Source organism: Sorex fumeus, unplaced genomic scaffold, assembly GCF_029834395.1.
Source record: "Sorex fumeus unplaced genomic scaffold, SorFum_2.1 ptg000067l, whole genome shotgun sequence".
NCBI classification, from domain to species: domain Eukaryota; kingdom Metazoa; phylum Chordata; class Mammalia; order Eulipotyphla; family Soricidae; genus Sorex; species Sorex fumeus.
The window spans coordinates 4832563-4852009 of NW_026606124.1; the positions used below are offsets into that span (position 1 = coordinate 4832563).

The 19447-nt window shown below is 55.3% G+C and overlaps 1 protein-coding gene across 3 annotated transcripts in view; it reads left to right on the forward strand.

Annotated features, from left to right (window-relative positions):
* The window catches only part of GRAMD2A (GRAM domain containing 2A), a 35985-nt gene extending 21968 nt beyond the window's left edge, over positions 1–14017 (forward strand). Inside the window, exons 2-12 of one of the 3 annotated variants that reach the window (XM_056128767.1) lie at positions 8670–8762; positions 9514–9571; positions 9840–9915; positions 10488–10591; positions 11062–11160; positions 11250–11321; positions 11488–11550; positions 12298–12442; positions 12785–12884; positions 13604–13708; positions 13928–14017. In XM_056128767.1, coding sequence (XP_055984742.1) covers positions 8670–8762; positions 9514–9571; positions 9840–9915; positions 10488–10591; positions 11062–11160; positions 11250–11321; positions 11488–11550; positions 12298–12442; positions 12785–12884; positions 13604–13708; positions 13928–13931 — 919 coding nt within the window. In that variant the 3' untranslated portion in view covers positions 13932–14017. Of the gene's footprint in view, positions 1–8669; positions 8763–9513; positions 9572–9839; positions 9916–10487; positions 10592–11061; positions 11161–11249; positions 11322–11487; positions 11551–12297; positions 12443–12784; positions 12885–13603; positions 13713–13927 lie in introns of those variants that run through there. The other 2 variants (XM_056128769.1, XM_056128768.1) reach the window with 2 other exon arrangements.
* The last annotated feature ends 5430 nt before the right edge of the window (positions 14018–19447 follow it).

Sequence of the window (19447 nt, forward strand, 5' to 3'; positions counted from 1 at the left end):
CCATGATTCCATCAGCTCTGGCCAAGGTAATTTCCTTGCTGACGGTGCTGCCTGGGGAACCAGCACCTTTGGCCTTGTGCCTCATCCCCTATGCCCTGTTCCAATGCTGCCACAGAGAGAAGGAAACAGCTAATTTCTGGCCTGATGTCCTCAGCCCACCTCCTGGCAAGTAGGGGTGTGGCCAGACCTGCCCATTTGTCAGAGTCCTTTGTCCAGGTTGCTGAGCCAGACCAACCCATGGGCTTCAACTCACTGATCCTACCCTATCACACTCACTGTGGACTTGATTATTGGGGTTCTCTCCTCTTTAGTCACTGGAAGGAAGAAGGCCTAGGGCAGGGTAGAGAATTTGCCTTGCAAGTATGGCCCTATGTGGAAGGAAAAGAGGAAGAGTGGGAGCAGAGGAGAGGAGAGAAGAGGAGAGGAGAGGAGAGGAGGAGAGGAGCGGAGAATTGCAGAGAGGAGCGGAGCAGAGTCATCTTGAAAAGCAAGGCAGTTATCCTAGACCTGGAAGGTCTGTCTGTCTGTCTGTCTATCTATCTATCTGTTTCTGGGCAACACCAGCAGTGCTCAGGCCTTACTCATGGCTCTGCACTCAGGCATCACTCATGGCAGAGCTCAGAGGACCATGTATGGTGCTGGGGGTTTGAAACAGGCTCAGTGGGATGCACAGCAAGCATCATAACCTCTGCATTCTCGCTCGCTCTCTCTCTCTCTCTCTCTCTCTCTCTCTCTCTCTCTGGTCCCAGAGTATGAGTTTAGAAAGTCAAAAGTGAGTCTCTAGTTCTCTGTGGAGATGCCAACAATAGAATGAATTTTTGCAAAAGAAAGAAAATTTCCTATAGAAAAAAAAAAAGTGCCCAGGGGTCTCCTTGATGATGTGGGCCTGGCTGTTGGGTGTTGGGGAATGCAGTGCTACTCGACTCTCACTATCTATCACTCACACTATGTCCCCAGCCCTAGAAGTGAGATTTTTCTTGTGGTAGGGTTGGGGGTGGGGGGTTGGGAAACAGCCAGCAGTGCTCAGGGCTCATTCCTGGTGGTGCTTGGGGGACCATATGTGGTGCTGGGGATTGAGTGGGTTCAGCAGCTGCACAGCACGTGCTTCCACCCCCGTAGTATCTCTCTGGACCTAGAGGTCAGCTTTCAAGTTTCAGCATGTTGGTGAAACTGTCTACGCAATCCCACTTTCCCTTTGAGAGACAGCCCAGGCCAACCAGCTCCTGGACTGTGGCGCCCAAGGGAAGATAGGGAGACTCCCGGGAAGGACAGTGGGGTTCAGCACTGACCTCTGCATGGGAAAAGAGGGTCTCTCTCCTTTGGTACCATTGAACCGATATGCTCAGTGATCTTCATGGAAGACGGGGATCTGTGTGGCCAGACCCAGCTCCTGTCTCACTCAGGATGTTGCTGGAAGTCAAGAGGGACAGAGTGATGGACAGGAAGGGCAGAGCCCTCCACCCGGGAGGACCCAGGAGACTGGGCCTGAAGAGCAGGAGGGTGCGACGCCCTGAGCTATGGGCAAGACAGGTAGAGGTAGGAAGTGTCTGACTCTCTTCTCCTCTCCTCTACCTCCCTCTCTCTACCTCTCCCCTCCCCTCGAGCAAACATCTAGTGTTCTCTTGGCACCGACTACAGGTTTAAAATCACCTGAGAACTGTACAAAGCCCAGAGCTGAACACCCGCCTCCTTTGTGATCCAGTCACGCCAGTACCTAGTGTTTACTCACAGAAGTGAAAACTTGTGTCCTCAAGACAGGGCCAGGAATGTTTGCAGCAGATTTTCCATAAAAGGTGAAAACTGATGCCTACCCAGAGGCCCTCCGAGATGAAAAGGCATCCATCAATCACTGTGTGTCTCTGTGACAGGATTCTGAAGAAAGTGCAGTTTCCTCATCCCACTGGATGAGCCTCTCAGATGCAGCTGAGTGAAAAGGAGCCATGCAGGGAGGATTCAGTAGGGTCTCATAGGCTGCAGGGTGCATGCAAGAGCCCCTTCTTGCATCTAGATGACACCCAGACCAGTGGGCCTTATGCCACCGCTCTTTGCTGTTGTGCTATTGAAGTCAGAATGCAGTCGGCCTTTTGGGGTAGGGAGAGAGAGTGATCTGGGGGGTAGCTGCTTTCCAGATATGTTATCTTTGTTTTTTTTTGTTATTGTTGTTGTTTTTTTGTTTTTTGCCTTTTGGGTCACACCTGGTGATGCACAGGGGTTATTCCTAGTTCATGCACTCAGGTCAGGAATCACTCCTGGGGGTGCTCAGGGGACCATATGGGAGGCTGAGAATCGAACCCGGGTCAGCTGCATGCAAGGCAAATGCCCTACCCACTGTACTATCACTCCAGCCCCCAGGTATGTTCTCTTTGGAACGTGCACTGAATCACATACTTACTTTTCCTCTTGTGGGGACCACACACAGTGGTGCTTAGGGGGCCAAGGGCAATAGCAGTGGTACTTAGGGTCCATGTGATGCAGGGACAGAACTCAGAACCTCACACAGGGCACGTGCCCTTCACAGGGGGCACACTCCTGGCCCCTTGTCATTGTTTTACACATACTTTTTTTGTTTGCAAATACTATTGCAATAGCCTGTTAGATGATATGTGTATTTACCTAAAGGCCACACCCCAGAATTCTGATTGAATTGGTCTGATATTTTTTTTGACTGGCCTGATTTAATTTTGACTTCATTAACAGGACTCAGGCAGCTAGCCTCTGTTGCTGTTGCTCTATGTTTTGGGTTTTGTTTTTGAGGGCATTGGCTCCCAAGTGGTGCTCAGGTGGTCCAAGGGTTCTGTGCGAGGGCCTGTGGATGTGATGCTGTTTGGTCCCTATAGTGATGGGGCCACCTGGACCACACTGGTGGTGCTAAGGGGCCTCAGGGCTGTGCCCGTTGATGCTCAGGGACCTTGTGGTACAGGCCTGATGCTTGGTAGACTAGTGCCCTGACTGCTACACTGTTTACTGAAACCCCCCCTTTTTTTTTTTTTTTGCTTTTTTGGGTCACGCCCGGTGATGCACAGGGGTTACTCCTGGCTCTGCGTTCAGGAATTACCTCTGGCGGTGCTCAGGGGACCATATGGGATACTGGGAATCGAACCCGGGTCGGCCGCGTGCAAGGCAAATGCCCTACCTGCCATGCTATTGCTCTAGCCCCAACCCCTCTGTTTTCTGTTTTTAAACTTTTGTTAAGCTTTTTGACTACACCCAGTGATGCTCAAGGGTTACTTCTGGTGCTGCTTGAGGGACCATATAGGATGCTGGAGATTGAACCCAGGTCGGCCACATGGAAGGCAAATGCCCTACCTGCCGTATTATCACCCTGGCCCTGTTTTTAATTTTCTTAACTTTCTATTGAATCACCGTGAGATAGACCCTCACAAAGCTGTTCATGATTGAATTTCAGCCATATAGTATTCCAACACCCAATCCTCCACCAGTGTACATTTCCCAGTACCAATGTCCCCAGGTTCCCCCAATCACCCCCCCACCCCCCATTCCCTGCCTGCCTCTTTTTTATTTTTAAAAGCATTAAATGTAGGGGGCTTGAGTGATAGTACATCTAGTAGGACATTTGCCTTGCATGCGGCTGACCCAGGTTTGACCCCTGGCATCCCATATGGTCCCCTAGGCACTTCCAGGAGTGATCCCTGAGCACAGAGCCAGCCCTGCGCACCACCGGGTGTGGCCCCCTCAAAAAAACATTAAAGATGACTCATTGTTTGGGGGGGCAGAGATCAATCCTCCAAATTAATACATGCAAAGCAGTATGCTACCACCAAGCCCCATCCCCCGACCCTTACAAACGATTCCAGTGTGCATCCGTCAGGCTGTGGTTTGTGTGACCAGGGGCTCATTTCTCTGCCAAGTGGGGGTGAGCTTTGTGCAGGGTTTGGGGTGGAGGGAGCTGGGAGAGTTCAGAGCAGCTGCTGGAAAGAGGGGGCCCAGCCAGGTCCCACTGCTGGCCTTCCTTCCAGGACACCTCAGCTCCTTGCCCCGCTGGGCTATTTTTCTGGTTTCTTGGTTTAACCCCTCTGGGCGGACGGGTGAGGCTGAGGGGGCAGCTGCCGCCAAGAGGTGTTTTGTGTGTGAAGAGGAAGCGTGGCTCTCTCTGGGGCCCCCTATCATGTCCATCTTCAGGAGAGGGTGGTGCTGGCCTTGAGCAGAGCTCACAGGGCCTACAGGATGCTTGCGAGTTCCCAAGGACCACATGGAGGAGTCAGCCTGGGCTGTCTCTGAGTAGAGGTGGGGGTACCTTCCTGGGTGATGCTCAGGACAACGCACCCCTGAACACAAGACTCCACCTCAGACTTCAGGGCCCAGCTTCACTTTCTGCCTCTGCCCATGCCTGGAGGCTCAGCCTGTGGCCAGGAAGTGCAGGTGTGGGCTGGAGACTGGGGAGCCAGAGGGGGACCCCAGAGAAGGCTGCGGTGGAGGTGAGGGGCGGGAGGGCAGTCGGCGCTTCCACCTGACACCCGGCCATCATGTCTGGGCCATTCTGTCCTCTTCAGTGTCACATCTGACCTCCACCCTAGTGCCCCTGTGGTCAGTCAGAGGGTTCCAGTGCCCCCGGTGCTCTGTCTGCCGGGCAGCTGGGCTCCAGAGGAAAGGCCCACCTGCGTGTCCCTCATCAGCTTCCGTCCCCATCTGCTCCCCTTCCTGCTGGACAGCAGTCGTCTTGGCGCCCCTTCTCTGACTCCCCCCTACTCTGCACCCCCTTCCTCTTTTACTGGCTCTTGCACTTATTCATTTAGCAAACTCAGGGGGACTGTTGTGTCCTAGGGAGACACAAGTCTAAGATATACCCCTGGGGTGCAGGAAAGACAGATGTGTAAACAGATATGTACCACCTGATACGGTAAATGCGGGGGCAGCAGCATAAGACAGGAGCAGGGACCCCAGAGGAGGGGGTGGGGTGTGTATGGAGGTGGGGAGAAATCAGTGAAGGCATCATAGAGGAGGTGACATTTGGACTTCAGTGTGAAAGATGACTGGGAATGGCCCAGGTGGAGAAGTCTGGGAGGGAATTTTGGAGAGGGAGATCTGGGGAGAATTCTGGGCCCAGGCACTCTGGTGAGGAAGTTAGGGTGAAGCTGCTCCCAGCTTCAGGGACGGGCTGACGGTAGTCTGGCCTCGCACCCTGAGCCAGAATGGACACAGTGGGCCCAGCAGTGGCCAGTCCCATGGACTTGGAGCTTGAGTGGATGCATGGGGTGGAGGGGGTTGCGGGGAGAGAGAAGAATGAGCTGAGGATGCTGGTCTGGGGCCTCTCAGGGCTGCTGGGTGCCCAGAGGAAGCATTTGTGGGCACACTGGACAGTTCTGTCTAGACACAGAGTCAAGTTCTTTGTGTGTGTGTGTGTGTGTGTGTGTGTGCGTGCGTGTGTGTGTGTGTGTGTGTGTGTGTGTGTGTGTGTGTGTGGCAGCCCTGAGGTTCAAGCACAGATTTGGGAGTTTCTCTAGGTGAGTCCTCGGGACCCAGGGACGCAGCTCAGAGCAGAGAGCTACTGTCAGGCCTGTCCTCGGCCATTGAGTCCGAAAGGGGTGAGGTGACTCTGAGTCCCCCAGTCCCTGCTCACTGCCCCTCTCCCCGCTCCTCCCCTCTCGTGACAGTCCCCTTCCAGCATCTCCAGGGCCAGCTGCTCGTCCTGCCCCTCCAGTAGCCCCAGGCTGGGCCACAGTGTGGCCACTCAGGAAGGATCCACCAGAGGAATGACGGAGTGTACAGTGACCCAGGTTCCTGTGAGGTCGGAGGCGCCAGCCCAGGCGGGCCCTGTGTCCCCTGTCCAGGCTTCCTGCCCAGGATGGGCTCTGCAGAGCGGAGAGTCCACTCACCTCAACCCTCTTGGTGGCAGAAACTTCAGATGTCCTCCACCTCCCAGCCCTGCTAGATTTATGTTAATTAATTCACATCTAGCTGCAAACTTCCAGTGCTACACACCAGCATTAGTCTGTTAAAAAAAGAAATGGAGGTTGGGGGGCTGGAGCAATAGCACAATGGGCATGGCATTTGCCTTGCATGCGCCGACCTGGATTCAATTCCCAGCATCCCATATGGTCCCCTGACCACCGCCAGGGGTAATTCCTGAGTGCAGAGCCAGGATTAACCCCTGAGCATCGCCGAGTGTGACCCAAAAAGCAAAAAAAAAGGGGGGGTTTGTTTTGGGGTGACACCAAGCAGTGCTCAGGGGCTATTCCTGCTCTGTGCTCAGGACTCCTCGTAGTGCTCTGGGGACTGTATGCAGTGCAGAGCATTTGAATCAGGGTGTAATGTGTGCAAGGCAAGTGCCTTAAGCCCTGTCCTATATCTCGACCCTCCCTTTTTTGAGCCATACCCCACAGTGCTCAGAGCTTACTCCTGGCTCTGTGCTCAAGGGATCACTCCTGAGGTGTTCAGGAGACCATGTGGGGTGTTGGGGATGGAACTCAGGTTGGCCAAGCAAGTGTATTACCTGCTTTACTATCACTCTGCTCCCCCCCCACTTTTATTAATTTTTCAGGGGCTGTTCCTAGCTCAGGCCCTGGAGGTACTCAAGGACCACCAGGCCTATGTAGGGAGGTGCTCAGGGGGTCATGGAACCCAGGGCCTCACACTGCTCGCCGCATGCTCTACCACTGGAGCTGCACCCCTGGCCCCTTTGCGCTTCCTTCATGGTCTCTGTGCAAGACAGCGTTGATCCCTGGACCTTCCCAGCCTGATGGCTGGGCGAATGCATGGCAGCTGTGCTACCCAAAACTCTGCATCTGGTGTTGCTCCTATTTCTTTGTTTTTACTCATCTTCACACTACAGGGGTTCCATCCCCAGCACCACATGTGGTCCCTGAAGCACTGCCAGAAGTGACCCCTGACCACTGTGGCGTAACTCCAATAGAAAAAAAAAACAACACACACACACACACACACACACACACACACACACACACCCCTCAGGAGATGAGATGCATTAGCAGGGAGTCTGAATGGAAGCTCATTTTGAAGGCAGTGTGTTTTGGCCTGGAGGGACCATATGGGGTGCCAGGGATTGAGGACTCAGACTCAGTCTCCCTTTTTCTTTTTAATTTTGGGCTACAGCCAGCATGTGCGAGACCTACTCCCGGCTCTGTGCTTACTCCTGGGACCTTATGGGGTGCCAGACTGGAGCCAAGATTGGCCTCATGCAATGCAAGTACATTCAACCTTGTGCTGTCTCCCCAGCTCCCAGTCTCCTTTTTTCTAGGGGGTTGCTGCCCCTCCTGTCTGGGCTCTGAGTGTGCCCTGACAGTGCCAGTCACTCTCTCCACTGCCCTTGAAACCATCACCCCGTGTGCTCTCCCAGAATCCTGTTTGGTCTCTGCTCTCTTGATGGACCCCTGGTTTGCTTTTGAGCCATACATGTGACTCCTGGGAGCCTGTATGATTGAAAAGCACCAAAGAAAGTAGTAGATGGAAGAGGAGGTGAGGGGACGCCACTGTAGCACTGCACTGTCCTCCCGTTGTTCATCGATTTGCTCGAGCGGGCCCAGTAACATCTCCATTGTGAGACTTGTTACTGTGTTTGGCGCATCGAATACACCACGGCGAGCTTGCCAGGCTTTGCTGAGGGGACTTTACCACTCCAGAATTAAATCAAGGGACCAGGGAGATAGGACAGTGGACAAGACACTTGCTTTGCATTCAGCACACCCAAGTTCCATCCTTGGCTCTGCATGTGGATCCTCAAGTGCCACCAGGAGAGATTCCTGAGCACAGAGCCAGGAGTAGGCGATTCCCCTACCCAAATTAAACACAAGTACAACAAGCACAGCAATACTAGCAGATAGTGCCCGGCAAGTAACAAACTAGGAAAGTAAAGATTGATATTCTAAATCAAGAATTTCTACAGATCTTGGGCCAGTGATAGAGTACAAGCCTGCCATGTCCTAAACACCTCGGGCTCCTCCAGGCAGATGGGAAAGCAGTGCCCCTCATGCCCAGTGCCAGGAAGCTGTTAGGCTGCGGGACCATCTGGTCCCCTGACCACCGCCAGGGTAATTCCTGAGTGCAGAGCCAGGAGTAACCCCTGAGCATCGCCGAGTGTGACCCAAAAAGCAAAAGTATGTGGTGCCAGAGATGGAATCAGATCTGCTGTGTGCAAGAGGAACGCCCTACCTGCTGTGCTATCCCTCCAGTCCCACCCCACCCACCCCCCACCCCCGCCCGCGCCGGGGCATTTTTGAGGTGTTTTGGGAGCAGGACTGCCGAGTGCCCCATTGTTGGCTGCTCACCCGCGGTTGACGGGGTCAAGCGCACGCCACAGCTGCAGCATTCCTCAGCAGTGGAGGCCCCGCGCCAGCCCTCCTGCCCAGAACTTGGTTGTCTACACTCGCTGCCCAGGCCCAGGGTAGACCTGAGTCCTCCCCTGCAGCCTTTCCAGGGTGCGGCCAGAGGCTGTGAGGCCCAGAACCCCGCAGCCTAACAGCTTCCTGGCACTGGGCATGAGGGGCGCTTTCCTGCCTGCCCGGAGGAGCCCAAGGTGTTTAGGACGTGGCAGGGGACAGGCTTTGCTTGGCCTGCTCCCCTGTGTCTTTCAGCCTGAAAACTGCCTCTCAGAAGAGTGGAGTCTGTGTTAGGAGTGGGGGGGGCGTGCTAACATGACTGGGGAGGGGGGTGCCCTGAGGCCCTGTTTCCCCATGGGGCCTGTTTGTCTTCAGCACCCACCAGATGCATGGGAAGACGGCGTCTCTGAAGAGCCCCGAGCCCTGCCCAGAGAAACCAGACAGGGTTCCAGAGTCCCCAGACTCAAGGTGAGACCCTTTGCCCCCCTGCTTGCCCTCCCCACCCCCCCACCCCCGCTCCTGCCCAAGCCTCACCTTTCAGCTACAATGATGGGTGTGGGAAGCCTCAGGAGGTGTCCTGCTAGAAAGGGGTCTGGGTGAGGACTCCTCAGGGGGCTGCCCAGGGCCTCTTCTACTCTGCACTGGGACCCGGAAGTCTCCTGGCTCTTTGGGTTCCCTTCCCCTCCCTGCCCACCTGTCCTGAGGCCAACCAGCCTCCCGCCCTCCCCCCAGCCACTGTCCAGTCACAGCCCTAGGCAGGAGGCAGCCGAGGTGGCCAGTCCTGTGGGTTGTGGGCCTGGAACTATGAGCTGACACCTCCCTCTGCCTTCCCCGGCGGCCCCTCCAGTCCCCCCAGTCCCTCCTGCTCATTTATCCCGCCCACGGTGCCTCTGCCAATCCCTTGGGCTGAGACACCGCCTAGAGCGACTTGCTCACACCCAGGCCTGGCCCCCCAAAGCATCAACAGGAGACAGTGCTCTGGGGTGGGTGCCCTGCACACAGCCATCCCGGGAGTCGGGGGACGCTTGGCCACTCTTCCTGGCATCCGGAGGTGCCCTGCCCTCCACGCGCTTGCTGGATCATGATCCCCCTTGCCAAGGATCCTCAGTCTGAAGCCTCTGCCCCTAGCTTCTGGCTGGCAGCCAGGGCGGCCCTGGCATGGAGCCCGCGGGGCGGCCTCAAAGGTCCCCATGTCTGGAATGGAATGTCTCCTTTGCAGTCCGCACTGGCCAGAGGGCCTGAAGGGCGAAGAGATAAAGAAGTGTGGCAGGGAGGGGGTAAGTGTGGGACGGCTCTGGGGGAGGGCCTGGGGGGCCTGGCGCCAGGAAACCCAACAGGGTGTCCCCTCCCGGACGTGGCTGGCCTCTAATCTCCAGGCACCGGGCAACACAGGAGACAGGCAGTGCTGGGCCTCAGCCTCCACCCCGCTGGGTGCTTACCTGTGCTGTGGCCTGGCCTCTCTCCCAGTCTGTGGCCAGAGCAGCTCCCCTGGCACCCCGTGGTGTCTGCCCCCCCCTCTCCTGAGACACACCCCGTGCGTTTCAGACACTCCTGAGTAAATACAACCAGCAGTACCACAAGCTGTTCAAGGACGTCCCCTCAGAGGAGATGGTCCTCAAAGGTAAGCTGTGTCCCTGCGGGATGACTGTGGGGGCTCCTCTAAGTTCCTGGGCCCCAACCTGCTCCCGTCCCCTCTGGGACACAGCTTAGGCTGTTCTTGGCAAGGGCCCGGTGTATTTGCTTTTTTCGGGCTTGTGAAAGCACCAGGGCTGGATGGGGAAGCAGGTGGGAACCCTCTGGGCATCCCCTTTTCCCTCGAGCTCAGCCCTTATCAGGGGCTCTTCCTCCAGGCAGGCCTCTGGCCTCAGTAGGAACATTTTGCACAATCTGGGTGCAGGGCAAGCAGGGCCCAGTGGTTCTGCCTCAGGGAACGAGTCCCACAGCTTTGGGGATACTGAGGTAGAAGCCTGCACTGACTTGCACTGATCTGCATTGGTGAAATAGAAAACGTCTTGCGGTGAGGGTGGGGACGCTGTCAGGCTTCCTAGGAAAGGCCTGTGGGGAGCTGGACCCAGGACTGGGTAGTGGTTTTGGAGACTGCCTGGCTGGACTCCAGGCTCCTGAGGGTGTGCAAGGGCCCTGGGGCTGCTGGACTGCCCTTGCCCATGCCCTGCTCTCTCCCACCCCTGCCAGTGTGCTCCTGTGCCCTCCAGAGGGACCTGCTTCTCCAGGGCCGGCTCTACATCTCCTCCAACTGGCTCTGCTTCCACGCCAGCCTCTTTGGCAAAGATATCAAGGTAGTGGCAAGTGGCAGGGACAGCCCTCAGCCCACGCAGGTCACAGCTGTCCCCGTGCTTCCTGAGGCCAAGGCATCTTTGCCAGGGTCCAGGAAAGTGGTTCTGCCCCAATCCAGACCCCTCTCCTGGCATGAGGTGGCCTGAATGTCACCTTCTCTGTGATGCCTTGAGGAGCCGAGTGTGTGTGTGTGGGGGGGGGGGGTCACCATCGGGGAAGCCAGTGCAGGGATCACCTCTGCCCCACACAGGACTCACCACAGCCACCTGCCGGGATACAGCAGTGGAAACCAGCACGGGTGCACGGTGGGGTTCTCACTATAGGAGGTGTCGTGTGAAGGTCCCTTTCTCTCCGAGGCAGTACTGGTTCGACTCAGGGCTGCCAGGTGCCGTGACCCATACAGGCAAGCAAAGGGGTCTTCCTTGGGGGCAAGATCTGAGACTTGTCCCCTCCCCCCCTGTCCCCTACTCAGGTGGCCATTCCCGTGGTGTCCGTGCAGATGGTCAAAAAGCACAAGATGGCTCGTCTCCTGCCCAACGGCCTGGCCATCACCACCAACACCAGCCAGAAGGTCCGTGGGGGCTGCGCTCCCTTGCTCTCCCCCCACCCCCGCACCGCCCCCCAGTCCTCAGCTGACTCCGCTTTCTTTCCGTGCCCCAGTACGTGTTTGTGTCACTGCTGTCCCGGGACAGCGTCTTTGACACGCTGAGGCGGATCTGCACGCACCTCCAGGTATGGGGCAGAGGGTCAGCACCCGGTGGGCAGACTCAGCATGAGGCTCTGTCGGACCTACTGTGGGTTATCTGGGGGTGACATTCTCTCGCTGCCGCCCGCACCTGGCCGGGGCTGTCAGAGGTGGGCAGGTGACCGGGGTGACCCAGTTTTCCTGCCTCCGCAGCCTTCCAGCAAGAAGAGTCTGAGCGTCAGAGAGTTCCCTGAGGAACCTGAGTGCGCGTCTCTGGTAAGGGCCAGGGCCAGTGCCTGACCGCAATGCCAACGGCCCCCGGGCTCTGGGGCCTCTACACCTGCCACACCCCGGGCCCAGCCACCCTGCTGACCTGTTCACGCAAACGAACGTCCAGATTTAAGACACTGCCTGCGTTGGTCCACCCCATGCATATGGATACACCAGCGGCCCTATATAGCAGGGTCCAGGAGGGGACAGAGATGTCCCCATGAGAGCCCCAGGGTCTCTGTGGGACTGGACAGTCTCACTTCCTGACTGCGCAAGGCCTGCAGTTTCCCTGAGCCGCCAGCTCCGCACTGACAGGACTGAGCATCCGGAGCTGGGGTGGGATGAACGTGACCCCCGGGAATTTGAAGTGCCTCCCACCGACCATGAAGCAGTGGGTGAACCCTGGATGAGGCACAGTGCCCAGGCAGGGAGAAGGCGAAGCCTGCATGTTTTCAGAGCTTGGCTGGCAGAGGGAGGCGCCAAGGGGTGGGCACCCTGGCCGGAGGAAACCAGGCGCTGTCCCTCGTGGGGTTTGGGCAAGTGCCCGTTCCTGGGTGAGCGGATTGCGGTGCTGGCTCTCTTCAAAGATGCACTTTCCGGGGTGAGTCACAGCTTGGGGGCAGCTGCAGGCCTGTGGTTGCTCCGGCAACGTTCTGCTCCCTGGTACCTGTTCCCCTGCGGGTGACGCCCCTGTGGTGGTGCCGGCCACCCGCGGGCACACGCAAGCCCTGGACCCTTCTGCTGCCTCGACAGGAAGTCCTCATTCCTGAGATGAAGTGGAGGAGAGTGTGTCCGGCCACCAGGTCCCTGTCCCTCCCAGACCACATCCCTAGTGTCCCGTCCACCCCCCTGGACTCTGCAGAAAGTTTCTTCCCCTCCAGGAAGCCCCCCAGGCCTGGTGAGTTGAAGGGCTGCTCTGGGCCACTGTGTCCGCCCTCGGCTTTCCCACCCACCTGCTGCTGCTGAGTGGGGTCCTGATGGGTTTGTGCTTCCTGGAGCTGTTCCTTCCTTCCTGCTTCCAAGGGAAAGCCCAGAGCCTGGAGAGCTTGGGAGAATGGTGGGAGGGCGGGGAGGCAGGGGGGGTGGTGAGGGAAAGGTGTGCCTGCTCCAGGCAGGCCGGGAGTGCAGACGCAGTTTGGCGGGGGTGCAGACTCAGCTTTGGGGGTGTGCAGGCACGGTGGGCGGGGGTGTGCAGGCACAGGGGGGCCAGGCACACACCTGCATGTTCTCTCCCCTGCAGATGCCACTGCCCGTGCAGAGGAGAAGCCGGAGGAGGAGAGCAAGAGCGATGGGGAGCTGAGGCTCTGGGATTACCGGCTCCTCAAGGTCTTCTTCGTGCTGTAGGTGGCCATACTGGTGGTGGGGGCCGAGCCAGTGGGCGTTTGGATATCTGGAGGGGGACCCCTGGTGCCAGGGAATGGCACGGCCCAGGATCGGGACGGGGCTGAGGCATCCCTGGGCTCCCGGGTGGTGGCTGGAGAAAGACAGAGCACCTGCAGTTTCCTCCGTACGGATCCCGTAGCTCAGGGTTCGGGTCCTGCAGTGGGAGGCGAAAGCGAAGAGGCTTTGGGGAAAGAAAGAGCTGGACAGGGCAGGACTGCGTGGCACTGGCAAGACTGGGGGGCTGTGTGAGAGCTGGGGGCGGGCAGTGATGGGCAGAAGCTTGCCGCACTGTTGCCTGTTCTCAGGCAGGTTCTAGCCGGTCCTGGCTGCCCACCTCTCATTGGCGGCCCCTAGCTCTGCTGACTGGGCCTTGGCCACTCTCAGCACCCACAGGTATCCCAGTGGCCTCCCAGAGGAGGTATCAGACCATAGGGACTGATCAGAGGAAAGGGAGCTCAGCAGAAGGACCCAGGACCACAGGGACCAACCTCAGATTTGCTCTGGCCTCTGGGGAGCCTGTAGGCCAGGCCTGCGTGTGGACAGGAGCCCGGAGATGCTGGTGTTTCTCTGGTGGCAGGAGTCATTTGTTCCCCACCTGGCAGTGAGGAGGCTCTGAAATGCCCTCTGGCTGAAGGAGAGACCCACCCTCTCACCCCTCCCCCACCCTTTGCTCCAGGATCTGCTTCTTGGTGGTGTCCTCCTCCTACCTGGCCTTCCGCATCTCCCGACTGGAACAGCAGCTCTGCGCCCTCAGCTGGGATGGCCCGGTCCCTGAGCACAGGTGATACTTTCTCCTCCCACACCCGACAGGCTGCTCACCACCCTGACAGCACTGAGTCCTGTCTCTGAGCGGGCTGGATGGCAGTCAGCAAGGAAAACCTGGGCTGGGGCATCAGGACCTGCCCCTGCCACTCATGCATGGGGGACCACCAGCTTACTGGTGGCAGGACCCACCTGCCACTCTCGGGGCCCTCTGATAGGACCTCTCTCCTGTGTGCAGGTAACAGTGGGTCAGCCTTCATCCCTGCTCAGCTTAAGGACTCCTGCCGGGCTTTGAGGACACCTCCGGAGGGAACAGTCTCAGGACCCCCAGCTGGCCTCTGAGAAGAATGCTCCTAGCACGGTGGTTACACAGTGATGCCCTGGTTTATGCTGCCATGCTGGGGACAAGCAGAGAGAGATTCTGGGCCCCCCTCTGCCCCGCTGTCAACAGGTGACTCGTTTACAATGCTCCCCCAGCCTGGGGACGAAGACAGGGAGCTGGCCTGGCGGAAGCCAGTGAGGAATACTGTGCACTGAGCCCCAGCAGCCACTTGAAGGGAAAAAAAAGCAACCAAGTGGAACTTGTTTGTTGGAAACTGTTCTGGTGGGCGGCACCCTGGGGCCCAGGGCCCGGCGCTTTGATGCCTGGAACGCAGCTGCCCGTGGTCACTCAGCTCACTGCAGGGGCCGGATGGGGGCCAGAAACCCAGCTCTCCTGCGCAGGCCCTGCACTCTCCACACTCTGCCCGCTCTGGAGCCCCCTGGGATGCCCAGATCTGGGGCCCCCACAGGCTTCTCTTGGCGGGGGGCAGGTGGTACAGTGCCCAGAAAGGCTGGAGGTGAGCCAGAGCAGGCGAGAAGGGCTCGTGATCAGGATCCTGCGGACAGGCAGGCCCAGGCTCCGTGCTGGCTGAGGAGGACACACCTGCAGGGCGGCCTTCTGTGTCCTCAGCTGCCAGCCCCTGCTGGGCCGGGTGGAGCGGGCCTTTGATCACTGGGCGCTTGTGCTCAGCCCTGGGAGGGGGGAAGCGGGGGCTCGAATCGGCGGCTTGCTCTGTGTCCTCAGACACATGCCCTGGGCAGGGGGAGGCCTGGCTCGGCAGTGGGCATGGTGCTTCAGGGTAACTACGGGAAGGACCATGGCCATGCTACCTGCAGAGACCCAGCTGAAGGACTCAGAAACCTTGGGATGAGAGGGAGAGGGCACGGGAAGCAGGGGACAGATGTGGCTTCACTATGGAGTGTTTTTCTTCTCTGTCAAGGCCTTCTTTACTCTCCAAAGCTTCCTTATGCCTCAGGATTCTGGCCTGCTCACACTGGGACTCCCCTCTGCTAAGACAGTGCCTTGGAAGGTTCTGGAAAGGGCTTATTAGGGAGGCTGGGTATTTAGCAGGGAAAGACACTGGGGAGGGAGTGGGTGGTGCCGCAAATAGTCACGTCTCCCCCCGCCCCAGCCCCCACCCTACGTCAGATCAAGGAACATTCCAGAGCATTCCAGGTGGAAATGACTCATGCAGCCGTGGCTGTCCTCTCTGAGAGGCTGCATGATGCTTAGGAGCCTGACAGTAGGTGGCGCTATCTGAGCCCAGCCTGCGCGTCTCTGCAGTCTGGCAAGGATGCTGCAGGGTAGAGCTTGGAGCTTGGCCTGTGGGTCTCCCATCCCCATCCTGCCTGTCGTCAGCCAGAGCAGTCTCAGTGCCACTCTGCACGCATGCCCAGCATCCTCGCAGAAGTCCCCTTCCTCACTTTCCACCCAGTTTTCAGGGAAATCATCCGACTTGCCCCACCACCCCTGGTCCTTGCTGACGTCTGGGGAGCCAACCTCCGCGCTCTGAGCCTTGAGGCTGAGCCCAGGCCAAGGGTGGCCCTGTCCAAGTGCTGGCAAGCCTCATCTCCAGTGGTGCCCTGGTCTGAGGGGCAGGAGGCACTACTGGGGTGAGAGTCCATGGTAGCAGGGGCATGCCTGTCCCTCAGAGGGTCCTCTTTCTCTTCCCACGTTTTTTCCCCTTTGGTCCTCTGGGGCCGCTGTACATTCCATTGCACTCACATATAAACTTCTTGTATTTATACAGACCAGCTTGGGTGGGCGAATGCGCCTTTGAACTCTGAGAGTTTGCCTCAACTGTCCTTGGGTTGTTCCATGATGGTATTATTCTTTGAAATTATTTTTAAATAAAAAATCTGATTTTTCTAGCATCCCGTGGTATGCAAAATTCATTCTAAGATGAAATAGCACTGTATTGTGTCAGTTTTAGGAGTCCATCATTGAAGACCTTCATATACTCATACTAAAGTTCAATACTATTGCCCAGGGAAAGAGTTTTTTTGCTTTTTTTTTGCGGGGGGGGCCACACCCAGCAGTGCTGGGGATTGAACCGGGGTCAGCCACATGCAAGGCAAGAGTTCTCCCTGCTATACTATCCCATTTTTATCTTCTGATGACTTGCTAAAGCAACTCTTAATGGCATATTTGGTACCAAGGAGACTGATGGGACCCAAATGATTTCAAGAATACTAACTCAGTCCTCTGACTGAGCATGTCACAGGACTATAGCTGAGCTGATGCATTCAGGCACGCGTGGAAGGGGAAGGACGGCCACAGCTTCCACCTCTGCTGGACGGGTGCTGAGGAGGCATCTCTGTTTCTCCTGGGCAACTTCCAGTGGAATCAGGAACTGAAGTCAGGCATTGAAGTCTGGAAATCACGAGTCTCTAAACCTCTGTGACCTGGGACTGGAGAGAGTACAAAGGATAAGGACTTGCATTTGGCTGACCCCAGCAGCACATACCACCAGGAGTGGCCCCTGAGCACAGAGTCAGGAGTTAAGCCCTGCATGCTATTGAGTACAGGCTCCCCAACAAAACAGTAAACAACAGAAGAAAACAAATGACATTTTCTGTGGCACTGAGCCTGGATTCTGGAGGCTAAATTCCAGTCTGGGTCACAGCAGCTTGCCTTCTTCCCAGATGGTCCCCTGTAGGAGTGATTCATTCCTTCAGTGAATCCTGAGCCAGATAAGGTGCCAGCTACTGTGCTGAGCAACGGAGCTCCTGCAGTGCACATGGCAGGCAGTTTCTCTGCTATCCTCATAGCCCGGAGGTTCCTTGTAAACAAGTCCCAAGCTAATATATAAACAAACTGTAAGCTCCACCCCCCACCCCCCCACCCCTGCTGTCAAATTTTATTAAAGCCCCATGAGTTACAACCTTATTTATAGTTCGGTTTTTGACATACAGTGGTTCCATCACCAATCCTGCCACCAGTGTCAACTTCATTCCAACAGTGTTCCCAGGCTTCCTCTCGCCTCCCCATCCCCCCAACCCCCACCAGCCCAAGCCTGCCATCTCTGCAGGCACTTTTTAAGTTTGGTTATTACAGTTTGGGTCTCATGATTTCGGTGTTGACGCAGTGATTTGGGTATTTAGCTCTATCATTCCTTAACGCCACCGATGTACCCGAATCCCCTTGATTCCTGCCCCTATTGTTTTTCATCTATCTCTTCTCCCCTTCCCCTTCACTTTAGTTTTTCCTTCTTCTTCCTTTCCTTATATCTAGGGCCAACGATGACCTGGGCATCCTCACCATTGCATTCTCTCATCTAGTTACTCTACCTCATATCAGTGATATCATCCTATGAACAAACTGCAAGTGTTGGTTAAGTTCTGGGCAGTGTTTATTGTTTCCTTGACATGACATTTCTGAGACATGAGAATGAATAAATACGGGTGATCACAAAAATTTCTCTGAAGTGACATTTCAGCTGGTGCTTGGGGGACGAGGACCCAGAGTGACTGGAGCTGGTGCTCGTGGCAGATGGGTAGGCAAATGGCAGGCAAGTGTTCAGATGTCTCCAAGGGAACACAGAGGCCCCGGCCGTGCCTCTGGGGTCTAACCATATGGGTGAAGAACATGAAAAGATGCTGGAGTGGTGAGCCCAACCATTAACAACCCTAGTTTCAAAGGGATTCGAATAGACATGTCCATAATGAAAACAAAATGGTCAACAGACACGTGAAAAGATGCTCATCTTTAAGGAGACACCAAACATGGGGCAGCCTGTTACACTCAGGATGACTACGTTCAAAGCCAGAACACGCATGCACTGTTGGTAAAAGGAAAATATAAATGTGGAGTGAGACAGCCATTGATAGAATAGTATAATATTGCTCCCCTAAATTACGAACAACTGCTGTGTGATCCAGTAGGGCTGTCTCAGGATATATATCTTTCAAGAGAATTGAAATCTGGATCTCTAAGAACTCTGTACATTCTTGTTCATAACATATTACTCACACTAGCCAAAAGACATAAGGAACCCATGTCTGTTTAGAGATGAATGATGCATGTTTAACCAAATGTGGCAAACGCACACACATACATACACACTCAGAGAGTAATATTACTCAACCTTAAAAAGGGAGGAAACACTAATACACATTACAACATGCGTGTATCTTGAGGACAAATGCTAAGAAATGTAAGCCAGTAACCAAAAGACAGGTATTGTAAGATCCATTTATAGGAGGTACCCAGGGTAGTCAAATGAATAGAAGCAGAAAGAAGAGCAGTGGCTGCATGAGCCGGAGAAAAAGTGTGAGTGTGTGTTTGGTAGTACAGTTTCAGTACCACAAGGCTGAAGAGGGTTCTGAAGCAGGAGGCTAGTGCTTACACAACAAGTGAATGTGCTTCATACTGCAAAACAGTGCACAAAATGGTCAAGACAGCACGCTTATATGTGCTTTACATAGTTGAAAGGTTTTTACAGGTCTGGGATGTGGCTCAAGTAACAAGAGCATATGCTTGTGGTGTGCAAGGCCCTGAGTTCATATTTCACCTCTACATGTCCCTAGAGCTTCACAAGAGTGGTTGTGGGGGCCCCCAGCACTACACCGCTGAGCCTGATCACTGAACTGTCTGGTTCACATTACCAGGCTAAGTATCACTGGGTGTGGCTCCCAGGCCCCAAAAGCACCACAGGGGAGGCCCCCTTATAAAATTATATATATAATTTATATATATATTTATATATATTTATTTTATATATATTTATATATATATTTAGTTTTTGGGCCACTCCCAGTGATACTCAGAGGTTCCTCCTAGCTCTGCACTCAGGAATCATTCCTGGTGGTGCTCAGGGAACCATAAGGGATGCTGGGGATTAAACTTGGGTTGACCACGTGCAAAGCAAGCGCTTTACCCACTGTACTGTCTCTCCAGCCCCATATTTTTTTTACCAAGAGTTTGGAGTGGGAAGCAAAAGGCAGTTTGGATGTTGTATAATATACTATATTGTATTTTGTATAATTCTTTTTCATACATATATACACACATATATATATATATATAAATTACACACACACACGCACATATATATGTGCACGGCAAAGGCTGGTAAGCTACCCATGACATATTCGATATGCCAAAAACAGTAAGAAGTCTCACAATGGAGACGTTGCTGGTGATCGCTTGAGCAAATCGATGAACAAGGGGAGGACAGTGATACATATATATGTATGTATATATATATGTGTGTGTATATATATATATACATATATATAAATCCTTAGGTACTACAGCTCAGATCTTCAAGCTGAGACTGGTAGGATGAGTTGATACTAAAACCTTGTGCTTTCTTTTGCTAAAGGAAATAAACACATGGATGTTGGTCACGGTTTGCTCGAGCAGGCCCAGTAACATCTCCATCTCCATCGTGAGACTTGTTGTTACTGTGTTTGGCAGATTGAATACGCCATG